Source organism: Leucoraja erinacea, chromosome 6 (assembly GCF_028641065.1).
Source record: "Leucoraja erinacea ecotype New England chromosome 6, Leri_hhj_1, whole genome shotgun sequence".
In the NCBI taxonomy this organism is placed as follows: Eukaryota; Metazoa; Chordata; class Chondrichthyes; order Rajiformes; family Rajidae; genus Leucoraja; species Leucoraja erinaceus.
In genome coordinates, this window is record NC_073382.1 from 51,860,662 (window position 1) to 51,873,240 (window position 12,579).

At 44.2% G+C, this 12,579-nt stretch overlaps 1 protein-coding gene across 6 annotated transcripts in view; it reads left to right on the top strand.

Moving 5' to 3' along the window:
- Positions 1 to 2,209: 2,209 nt before the first annotated feature.
- Positions 2,210 to 12,579, top strand: part of npat (nuclear protein, ataxia-telangiectasia locus) — a 41,753-nt gene continuing 31,383 nt past the window's right edge. Inside the window, exons 1-6 of one of the 6 annotated variants that reach the window (XM_055637021.1) lie at positions 2,210 to 2,406; positions 7,608 to 7,726; positions 10,058 to 10,118; positions 10,725 to 10,797; positions 11,535 to 11,578; positions 11,843 to 12,097. In XM_055637021.1, the coding sequence (XP_055492996.1) occupies positions 2,370 to 2,406; positions 7,608 to 7,726; positions 10,058 to 10,118; positions 10,725 to 10,797; positions 11,535 to 11,578; positions 11,843 to 12,097 (589 nt within the window). In that variant the 5' untranslated portion in view covers positions 2,210 to 2,369. Of the gene's footprint in view, positions 2,407 to 7,607; positions 7,727 to 10,057; positions 10,119 to 10,724; positions 10,798 to 11,534; positions 11,579 to 11,842; positions 12,098 to 12,579 lie in introns of those variants that run through there. The other 5 variants (XM_055637025.1, XM_055637024.1, XM_055637027.1 and 2 more) reach the window with 5 other exon arrangements.

Sequence of the window (12,579 nt, forward strand, 5' to 3'; positions counted from 1 at the left end):
TCCATAGCTCCTCTGGGAAGTGGCAGATAATACTGGTTTGCTCACGGCTTTGGTATTCAATGAACATCTGCACTTGCTTAGTTCCCACCCACAGTGACTCATCTTCGTTCCGAAGCATCAATTCTGCTCCATGGATGCTGCCTGTTGAGTATATGTTGCTGTTGGTACTCAACCATCTGTTGAGTAGTTCCAGATTGTTTCTATTTCAGATTTCCTGCTTCCACAAGTACTTTTTATTTGCAAATGCAAAGTCATAAGACAAATCAGAAGGCCGACGCAGTTTACACCTGCTGGGCTTGATGTCACGGAAGACACAAGAAACCCACGGGTGCTCGAGTCTTAAGCAAATAAACAAACTGTTAGAGGCGATACCAGGAACTGCAGATGCTGGTTTACGGGGGGAAAAAGTGCTGGAGTAACTCAACAGGCCAGACAGCACCTCTGGAAGGAATGGACAGGCGGTGTTTCAGATCAGGACCCTTCTTCAGATTAAAAAGTCTGATCCGAAACGTTACCTGTCCATTCCATTGAGTGATGCTGCCTGAGCCGCTGAATTACTCTAGCGTTTAGTAATTTTTTTTTGCTGGAAATTCTGCATGACCTGCTGAGTTCCTCCATTCCTCCCCAACCCTAGTCGTCGTACTAGTTTCACTGTCGTCCTGCTGAGTTTCAGTTTGTATTCTTCATTATCACCTTCCCCACATCCTACAATGGACCATTGTGGATTCCCCCTTTCCTTGATCGTCGTTGCTGGCTTTGATCTATCTTTTTGCATGTCTTACTTTAATTCGTTCTATGTACCGTTTCATAATCTCGATTCCTTCTCCCCTGACTCTCAGTCTAAAGAAGGGTCTCCACCCGAAACGTCACCTATTCCTTTTCTCCAGATGCTGCCTGACCCGCTGAGTTGCTCCAGCTTTATGTATCTATCTTCCAGTTCCTTCACAAGTCTTCAATTTTAGATAACTAACCCAAAACAAAACGTGTTGGGCCACCCACCGGTCGCTGCGGGCCCTGGCCCTGGGGTAATTGACACGGTGGGGTCGATGGAAGAGGAGGTGCGATCGCAGCAACAGGATCCCGTCTAAACTTCACTAAACTCGTGCAAAACAATTGCTGGAGCAGCTCGGCGGGTCAGGCAGCATCGCAGGAGGGAATGGAGGGGAGGGCGTGGTTTTAGGTCGCGTATCATAATCATGCTTCTTCGGAATGAAAAGTCTGACCCAAAATGTTGTCTGTCCTCGTCTTCCTTTAGCTGTCCATTCGACGCACCTTTTATGATCTGACTTGCCGCCAAGGTGTTTTGTTTTAATCTGTTGTTCGCTAGTTTCTAAATGGAGGAAGCGTCCCCGGGCGAGCACGGCGATAATTCTCTGCCTTGTGTGTGTGAGTGAGTGAGGAAGAAGCCGTCGCTCTCCGGCCCGGCCGGCACCCGCGCTGCCCCCTGGGATTTGTAGTCCAATCACCCGCGCTGCCCCCTGGGATCTGTAGTCCACATTCCCCGCGCTGCCCCCTGGGATCTGTAGTCCGCATCACCCGCGCTGCCCCCTGGGATCTGTAGTCCACATAACCCGCGCTGCCCCCTGGGATCTGTAGTCCGCATCACCCGCGCTGCCCCCTGGGATTTGTAGTCCGCATTCCCCGCACAGCCCCCTGGGATCTGTAGTCCGCATTCCCCGCACAGCCCCCTGGGATCTGTAGTCCGCATTCCCCGCACAGCCCCCTGGGATCTGTAGTCCGCATTCCCCGCGCAGCCCCCTGGGATCTGTAGTCCGCATTCCCCGCACAGCCCCCTGGGATCTGTAGTCTGCATTCCCCGCACAGCCCCCTGGGATTTGTAGTCCGCATTCCCCGCACAGCCCCCTGGGATCTGTAGTCTGCATTCCCCGCACAGCCCCCTGGGATTTGTAGTCCGCATTCCCCGCACAGCCCCCTGGGATCTGTAGTCTGCATTCCCCGCACAGCCCCCTGGGAAGATTGTAGTCCGCATCACCCGCGCATTTCCCCGCTGGGATCTGTAGTCCGCATTCCCCGCACAGCCCCCTGGGATCTGTAGTCCGCATTCCCCGCACAGCCCCCTGGGATCTGTAGTCCGCATTCCCCGCACAGCCCCCTGGGATCTGTAGTCCGCATCACCCACCCACCGCTCCGTTGACAGCGCCGGACTGCAATTCCCACAAGGCACCCCGAGCGCCTCCTTCCGCCGGATGCGCCGCTAGGACAAACGCAACGTTGTTTTTACGCGCCATTTTCGGTGCTGGGCTGGAGCTGGAGCTGGAGCTGGAGTTGGATGGCGAGCGCACTTCGCCGGGCGGCTCTGGTGTGAAGCCCGGCCGCTCCCCCCACCCCCGTCTACACGCGGGATAATAATGCTGCTGCCTTCCGACGTAGCGAGACTTGTCTTGGGTGAGTGAGTGAATGAATGAGAGACGACCTCAGTCCTGTCTGCAAATGCTGAAGGGCTGGAAGGCCACGGTGTTGATCATCTTCCACGGTGACTGACAGCCTCCTGACCCCGTGATAGCTGTTCACCATCACTCTTTAACGCAAATTAAATTATGCTTATAAGATCAGTTGTATGTATTATAACTGCAATTTAGTTTTACACAGAAAGTGGAGGGGTAACTCAAGGGGTCAAGCAGCATCTGGGTCTGAAGGAGGGTCCTGACCCGAAATGTCACCTGTCCATGTTCTCCAGAGATGATGCTTGACTCACTGAGTTACTTCAGCAGTTTCAATCTTTTTTTAACCAACATTAAACAGTGCCTTGGCTCCTTAAATCGGCATATTTTTAAGAATTGTATTTGGAATGGTGTTCCAAATATTCGGTATTTGGTGGAATAGTCAATATCTCGATGCTCACGATAGATCAGATAAATAAACATTTTAATGAACCAAATGTCAACATTGCTGTGGAGTACTCTGTTAAGTAATTAAATTATGCACCTTGAAGTTAAGCCCCTGTCTCACGGTGTGAGTTGACAAACGAGGTACCCCGAGTTAAAACTCGTGGTAATAACGTACGATTAACGTAGCTGTAACGTCGGAACTCGTGGACGCATCTTAGAGACTCGTGGCGCTAACGGCAGGTACCGGTGAAACTTGTCAACTCTTGAAAAAAATCAAACATGTTTAAAGTTTTCCACGAGTCAAATTTACTCTTGTGGTTAAGAATTGAAACATTTTAACTCGTTGTAAGAACGTAGTGGCCTGTGTGTTTACCTAAGTGTATCGTGAGTCTACCGTGGGAACTCTTTAACAGCGGGCGGGCAGATGTCGATCTCTGCTGATAAATCAGACTCGGTCAGCTTGAATCCAGCTTTGTTGCACCCGTGACCCGTAACGTTATGATAGCCCATGGCATTCCCGAGTGCTCCAACTGAAAAAAAATCACTTTTATAACAACTTAACAGGTTCGCTTCTTAATAAACAGACAACACAAACGTTTGGTAAACCAGTTCAAAACTTTACTTATTATTGGCCGATGGATGGGAGGAAGAACTCTGGTCAAGTGACCAATATAGACACTTCACTGTCCTCAGTCCACTTCTCTGAACAACAGAATTGCATCGTATTATATAGTGTTTTGTTTTGTCACCTTAGCACATTCCACAGACATTAGTCATGATCAGAGGTACAGGAAAATAAAGGTTTCTACAGAATGCATCACATCAAAGGCATTTTGTCACGGTACAAGATATATTAAAAACATTGGCCATTTGGTATTGCCCCTTGAATCTAGTTTCCTCTCTGTCACTTCCTCTCTCATAAACATCGGACACTTGGTGTAAGACATTTTACCTCTCAAATACATCAAAGAGATCTAGCTCCTTCTCTGCTTCCTCACTCATCACTTGGGAGACAAATGTTATAGTATTCATTATCTCACACACCGCAACCTGAGGCAAGCCTAATTTGAGACTAAATATAAGCTGTAAGCTAGCCCAGGAACGACTTTAATATCTTCTTATATTTTTAACTTAATTCGGTCTTATCACAAGGACCATGGCAGCCTCGTACCTCTCCATTGTACAGGCTTCCTGAAGCCTGAGCAAGAAGCGGCCGTTCCTCGACTGGGTCGAGTCCCCACACCGGGCTCTCTTGTAGTGTTGAAGCGTGTGGGAAGGAACTGCAGATGCTGGTTTAAACCCACGAGGAGAGAGAAAAAGCCGGAGGAACTCAGCGGGACAGACAGCATCTCTGGAGAAAAGGACAAGAAGGGTCTCGACCCAAAACATCACCTATTCCTTCTCTCCAGAGCTGCTGCCTGGTCCGACCCGCTGAGTTACTCCATCTTATGTTGTCTATCTGCGACTTGGTGCTCTGCAGATTAATAAACAAAAACAACGTTTCAACTTACCCACAGGGAATCGTCGTACACAAATAAAGGCTGTAAATTGAGTTGAAGAATGAAGATACCCCAGCTTCTCATCTACAAGCTAGTATAGTTGAAAATGGAGAGCTCTTAATCTTGCACTGACAGCCTGGGTGACCTGCTTATTAATATCTCTTCAATAGGGTCTACATCCAGAATCTGAGTCCATTGTGCATTTATGAGGCAAAAGGTTACTAACTAAACAACAGTGACCGTGGTTTGAGGTATTTTGTATGCAGAGAATTGTATCGAAAAGTGTGTCACAGTCATATGTTATGTTTGTCGTATTATTATTTTGTGCATTTGTTTTAGTGATTGCATTAACATTTGCAGACAGCTTGGGGTGCTAATTCTATGCATAGTTACAAAGCAGTACTTGTATGGTGAATTTCCAGTAGCTTGTTCAAAGGCTTGTGCTAATTAGTGGTTTAGGTTTTGTATTTATATATGCTGATAGAAATTCTACCTAAACATACTATTTTAATGTTCATAATATTTGCAATACTATTAATTCATGAGTGGTAGCGGTGTGGAATGAGCTTCCAGTGAAAGTGGTGGAGGCAGGTTCATTGGTATCATTTAAAAATAAATTGGATAGGCATATGGATGAGAAGGGAATGGAGGGTTATGGTATGAGTGCAGGCAGGTGGGACTAAGGGGAAAAAAAATTGTTCGGCACGGACTTGTAGGGCCGAGATGGCCTGTTTCCGTGCTGTAATTGTTATATGGTTATATGTGTGATGTTGAATGTACATTATGGTCAATGTGTTCTGGTGATTGTGAAACGAGTAGCAATGTTTCACTGTTCAGAGTTTGCATCAGCATAACACGTGGAATTGAATAATTAGATTCTAAGCTTACCTAGACTGATAAAGGCTATTGAATGTCATCAGCATCATTTGTCAAAATCCAATTCAACTTGTAATAAAAAGGAACTGCAGATGTTAATTTATAGGAAAGGTAGACACCAATCATTTCTGACTTTCTAAATGTTCTTATTTTTCAAACTTTTTAAAAATGTAGGGAAATATTGATTTGGTAAATTTAGAAACACTCTCTTGTGTCTTAGCAACAAAGCTCCAACCTGAGATTTATCATAAATGATGGGAGTAGAATTGGACCATTCGTCCCATCAAGTCTACTCCGCCATTCAATCATGGCTGATCTATCTCTCCCTCCAAACTCCATTCTCCGGCCTTCTCCCCTGTATGTCTCTGACACCTGTACTAATCAAGAATATATCTATCCCTGCCTTAAAAATATCCACTGACTTGGCCTCCCCGCCTTCTGTGGCAAAGAATTGCCTCCTGTCACAAACTTATCACGGCTTTATACTGCACAAGACAATACAATACAATTTATTTGTCATTTGGACCCCGTTGAGGTCCAAACGAAATGTTGTTTCTGCAGCCATACATTACAAAACGAAAAAGACCCGAGACACAACACAATTTACACATACATCCATCACATCGCTGTGATGGAAGGCAAAAAAAACTTATCTCTCCCCTGCACTCCCCCCCGATGTCAGAGTCAAAGTCAAAGCCCCCGCCTGGCGATGGTGATTGTCCCGCGGCCATTAAAGCCTCGCCGGGTGATGCAAGGCCGCACACCGGGTCTTGGTGTTAGAGCCCCGGCGGGCGCTCGCAAAGTCCCGCGGCCATTCCAAGCCGCGCGGGGCGGTGATGTAAGGCCCCGCTCCAGGTGCTCAGACTTCTCCCGCAACTCGGGCGGGAGAAGTCGCGGCTGCGGAAGCCCCGAAAAGCGGTCTCCCACCAGGGACCCGCGGGCTCCCAGTGTTGCCGTCCGCCAGACCCGCGGTTGTAGCCTCCGAATCTCCGGGGGTCGGGTCGCAGCAGTGCGCCACCACAGCTCCACCCGCTCGGACACGGCCAGCTCCACGAAGGTGAGTAGGACCGCAGCTCCGCGACCGCTCCACGATGCGGCCCCACGATGCGACGACACGGAGACCCGACAAAGAAAAGGTCGGGTCTCCCGTCCCGTGCAGGGGAAAGAATTTAAAGTCCCCCCCCCCCCCCCCCCCCCCACCCCCCCCCACCACACACACACACACACACACACCACACACACACACACAACACAACACACACACACACACACACACAAACAACTACATAGAAACGAGACAAAACCCCGACAAAAAAATAATAAAAACTGCATAAAACGAGACAAAAATAATAAACAGACAGACGGACTGCAGAGGCCGCTGCTGACGAGAGTCGCGCCGCCCACTGGTTGCTCACTGCTGAGGTCATGCTACGTTTTGCTAATGCCTCTCAGATGTAAAGGGTTAGGGCTTGGATGCCCTTGCATAAGGCTTATTGTGAATCTATGCAAGTCCAAGTTTGATGCCAGGAAGTCCCTTTGAATGATAGGTATACAATCAGAAATGTTATGTGGAAGTTTCTTCTTTCTCAACCATATAGTCAGTTTCCCCAAGCTGTGCCATCATGGAAATGCTAACAGGAAACCAGGTGAAATCTATAGGTTTATCCCAAAACGTCATCCATTCCTTCTCCAGAGATGCTGCATGTCCTGCTGAGTTACTCCAGCATTTTGTGTCTATCTTCCGTGTAAACCAGCATCGGCAGTTCCTTCCTACACTCCCGACCCACTGAATTACTCCAGCATTTTGTGTCCACCAGGTGTAGTCTGCTGTAGCCGGAAGTGTGGTGGAAAGGAGATCAGTTTTAGATGTATGGTGCATGATCTGTTGGAGCACCAACCTGTTGATATGTGACTGGTTTATATAACAAATAGTGTTGGTTTGGGGTCAAGTAGATACTAAATTCCTGCTGTATGTTTAACTTGGTGCAGCTTCTCGCTTCTTTCCCCCACTCACCCCCCCCCCCATCTGAATGTCATCAGCCCAATGTGTCAATATTTTCTGACGAGTAATAATTTGATTACTTTTATTCCATTGAGTTTTAGGAGAGACTTTCTTACATACAAGAACATTTGCTAAAGCTTGATTTAACCAACTCGTCGATGAAAATATTTTTCCTGTAAAGCAATTAAATGCATAAATTTCTAAAAACAATATTTAATCTTAATTTCCTCTGCAATTGCTTTGAGATATTAATTCTAAAACCCTTGGATGATTTAACCATTGTAATGTTAGTGTGTCACAGCATACACGTGGCTATTACCCTCTCACTTTCTGCATATGTTAGTGAACAACTTCAATTCTGTTTATTATGTTTGTGTTTAGGATATCTGCAGCAGGAAAAGCTTTCTAATACTTGCAGAGCCTTAATACTGGAAAGCCATGATCTAAAGGAATATGCTGAACACAGTACTGACGATGGGGTGGTCCCTGCTTGTTTACTGGTATGTTATGTGCTGTAAATTTCTTTGGATTGTGGCAAAACTATTGTGACAATATCTTTATCAAGTTCAGGTTCGTGTTTATTGTCACTTAACTAACTAAGGTACAGTGAAATTTGAGTTACCATACAGCCATACTAAGTGAAAAGCAACAAAACACACAGCCACATAAAATAAAATTTAACATAAAAATCCACCACAGTGGAATCCACATTCCTCACTGTGATGGAAGGCAATAAAGTTCAGTCAACTTCCTCCTTTGTTCACCCATGGTCGGGGCCTTTAAACCCTCCGCATTGCCGTTGCCGACAGTCCGCTGTTCTAACCTTCTTGTTGGGATAATTGAAACTCCGGCGTCGGGATGGATTGGAACACTCCGTGGCATGGAGCTCCCGGCTTCACGGTGTCCGCTGGCGACCCTCGGCAAAGGATTGCAGCTCCCGATGTTAAAGTCCACGCCGCGGTTTGAAGCTCTGGGCAGGGCTCCACGTTGTAGGCCACAAGGGGGACGGAGATGCGACACGGAGAAAAATCACATCTCCGTCGAGGTAGTGACTGATAAAAGTTTCCCTCGATTTCCACCCCCCCCCCCCCCCCCCCCCCCCATAAAACACTAAATCATACTTTTAAAACGTTCTTAAAAGTATAAAAACAGAGAGGGGACTGACAGACCGTTGGTGAGGCAGCCACCACGGTGGCAATACCCGATGGACTCGTATTGGATGGGAATTCATTCTGCCCATGAGCTTAAAGGTCAAACTTCCCATGTAATGACTGTGCCATCTAAATGAGTGGTGACATAAGATTGCATCATGCCACAATCCCTGGAGATAATGAGTAAAGCTATGACTTGTACAGGTGGAAGTAGATTGCATCGAACCGTTGAAAGATTGGTCTGCTCCCCATTCCCAGTGGGCAGTGGTTTGTAATGCAGATATCATGTTATTCAGGTGTCCAGTCTTTCCAGTTCTATAGCAACCTCATTCATACTTGCGAAGAAATATACGTCCTAAAATTACATCGTGCCTATTTTGATTGGACGTATTTTAATTTTAAATAATATTGTAAATGTTTTTAATCCTTATCTGAAGGTCAATGGCCACATTTTAGCCCAGTTTTTGCATGGTTGAGTGCACTGATAATGATGATTAACCACATATCATTGTGCAGAACGTTTTTCAACATTTCAATGTATTTTTGATTGGTGACCAGAACAAAATTCCTTGTTCTATTTACGGCAAAAATACAATTTGACAATTCCTTCGCATGACATGGATCTTTGAGTTGTGACTTCTATTTCATAGAAATGGTGCAGGAGTTGGCCATTCAGCCCTTCGAGCCAGCACCGCCATTCAATATGATCATGGCTGATCATCTAAAATCAGTATCCCATTCCTGCTTTTTCCCCATATCCCCGATACCTTTAGTCCTAAGAGCTAAAACTAACTCTCTTGAAAACATCCAGTGAATTGACCTCCACTGCCTTCTGTGACAGAGATTTAATAGTTTAGTTTAGAGATACAGTGTGGAAAAGGGACCTTCGACCCACTGAGTCTGCACCAACCAGCGATTCCCACACATTAACACTATCCTACGTACACTGGGGGCAATTTTACATTTATACCAAGCCAATTAACCTACAAACCTGTACATCTTCGGAGTGTGGGTGGAAACCGAAGATCTCGGAGAAAACCCACGTGGTACAAACTCCGTACAGACAGCACCTATAGTCGGGACCGAACCTGGGTCTCTGACGCTGTAATGGCAGTCACTCTACCTCTGCGCCACCGTGCCGCGCTCAATGGGATCTCAAACTCGAGGGCCGCCCTCAAACTCAATAGTTGAGTTTGTTTGGCAAACATAACTTTTAGGGAAATTTGGGTCACCTCTTTTGAGTGTTGCTGCTTTATCAGTGCTCTCTCTATAACAAGTGTTAAATGATTTATGTTGGCATTTTATTTGCATTGTGATTCTAAAGTGTGAGAACTGTGTGTGCTGAATGATGATAGAATTGAGCTAGATAGTATGCTTTGTGTTATTGAAATGTTAATATTTAATTATCGGGCTAGTTGCAGGCTATTTGAAAAGTTATGCAATTTACACACAGGCCCTTTCAGCCAGTGCACCGCAGAGCATGGCAAATTATTGTATGATAATTATCTTCATCTCGTCTATAGCTTATGAGTATTAATATTTGGGATTTTCATTTGCTCCTTTTTGTAGGCCTGTCAATCACTGCTTCTCGCATGCAAATTGTTGCTGTAGTGTAATTGAAATTCACACAAATTTACGTTGAATTGCTGACTAATATTGAATTCCTTTTGTTTTAACCAGTCACTGTTTGGAAAGAACTTGAAAACTATACTTAATGAATATGTTGTTATGAAGGCAAAAGGTGAGGATAATGTGTAGGGTTAATCTGGGGATTGTGGTATTATTTCCCTAAATTTCAGATAACATGAATGTAAGAAATTTAGCCTGTGATATTGTTAGTCAATAGGAAATACACATTTGGGGCAAAGAGTTTATGATTGGGGTAATGCTTGAGAATAGAACAAAATGTAATGTCAGGGCTGGTAAACATCAGAAAACTAATGATCATCTGCATAACAAGGACATTGTCTTGTTGAATAATAGGCACAAACCTGTGTGCATCATGAACAATGGAATTTGATTTTTTCAACTATACAGATAAAGCAATATCTGTGATATTTCTCTTCCTAATGATCTCTCACCTGCACCTATGGTCAATTCTATACTGTCAAAAAAAACGTAAGCTAATTTAATACTCTTGCTTGCATCCTAACCATAAACTGTACTAAATGTGTAGGAAAGGACTGCAGATGCTGGTTTAAATCGAAGGAATTGATTTAATACATTTCCTTGACACTGTCCTGATAATTTAGCAATGCTAGTAATGAAAACGACCTTGTTTATTAATGAAAAGCTGAATTTTGCCATATGACGAGGTCCTTTTCACATTTAACTACTTTTATTTTAGATTCAATGCCAGAAGCTCCTGCTGTTTTGCCATCTTTGTGGAGGAAATTGGAGTATACTCTTTCTCAAATCAGGTAATGAAGTATTCTCGGACTGTGAACTCTGATTACTGCTTTTGAAAATTGATTAATTACAAAATTTACAGGCTCCGCTATTTAATTGGTTTTGAGGATAACTTCTTGATTCTTTGCTAACCTGGAAACAGAATTGTTCTCCTTGTTTATGCAGTTGATTTTGGTTATCTTTGTTGCAAGTATAACCATTTGTGGTATTAAGCTCTTTCTACTTTATACTCTATCTCCATCATCAGTCCCATGTCGCAAAACTAATCATCCTCTATATTTGGCATGGACTTGTACAATTATTATGCAGCTCACATGCAGCAGGAGCTGCATGAAGATCAATTAAACTGGGTTGCAAGAAAAACATTTAAAGATGACATTCAATCACCTGATCTTGCAATTGTACCCAGGTCCATGTGGTGAAAAGTTTTTGGAAAATGTACTTTCCAGATTAATATAAAATATGAATATTTAATCGATCTGTTCAGCCACCCCACCTCCCCATTTCTGAGCTGGAGGACACACTCTGAGAAGATCAATTTTAGCTTCAGTGTGTAACAAAAAAAGGCCTCTCTTGGTGGATATAGTCTCCCTTTAGTTGAATCACTTGATATTCTTCCTGACATGAAGCTACTAATCTAGAGTTCCAATTGACTTGAATAGACCTAAAACTGAACTATTTGTCTTTAGATTTAGATTTTTTAATAATATTGCTGCATTGTGACAAATGTTTTTTCTTATCTTTTCAGGAGCTTGCAACAGAGCTCTGTTGCACTTGCTGCAAACCAAAGAGGTAACTTTTAACAAAAATAATTATTTAAAATAATTTAAGGTATGCCTGTTATGGATAGAGAATCTATCCTGTTTTTACTGTCTCTGGGGCCAAATTATGGGTTTAAAATAAACATTTTTAAGATTGCCAGGAATATTTATGTAAACCATGCTGCTAAATACTGAAATATTATTTTTTCTACATTGGTAACATTTACATCGTGTTTGCCCAAGGGAAATTTAAAGCCCATTCTTTAAAAGTAATATCAGGTTTTGTTTCCACAAGCTCGAACAAAAAATGCTTTGAATGAATTGAGACGCCAAGGGAACTATTCTTCAAGGCAGACACCCAGGATTAACTCTGGCCTTTTGGCAATATCTTCAGAAACAGAGCAGAGGATTATCACACCTTTGTCAGCAAGCCCAGTGGTCATTGCACACAGTTCTGGAACCAGTCCACACATTCCACAAGCTAGACTGGACAGTTATGCATGCCAAATCCACACGCAAGATGCAAATCATCCTGCCATTAAATCAGCTGGTAAGTAGCTGCTTATGGAATATAAATGTTAGTTCGCTGGAAACACGTTTGGTTTGATTTCGTAGGTACGTGGGCTTAGCCACGTTTCCTCCATTAACAAATCTGTGGTGGTGCGTTGCAAAGGTTTATGTGTTTGAAACGTCTACCAGCTTGGTGGAAGAATGTGGGGTGGGGTTCATACTTTGTGATTAACATAGAACATAAAAAAAGTACAGCCTAGGAACAGACTTGTCCCGCAATATCTGTGCCGAACATGGCTCCAAGGTAAACTAATCTCATCTGGCTGCACATAATCTATATCCATCGATTCCTTGCATATCCATGTGCCTATCTAAAAGCCTCTTGAATGGCATTATTGTGTCTGCTCCCACCATCACCAGGCAGGCACCCAGGCAATCCAAAAATTGTTTAAATGAATCAGTAGATAAGTTTAAAATTCCATTCGACAAGTAAAGAAGAGCATTGGGCTATTTACTGTGAAT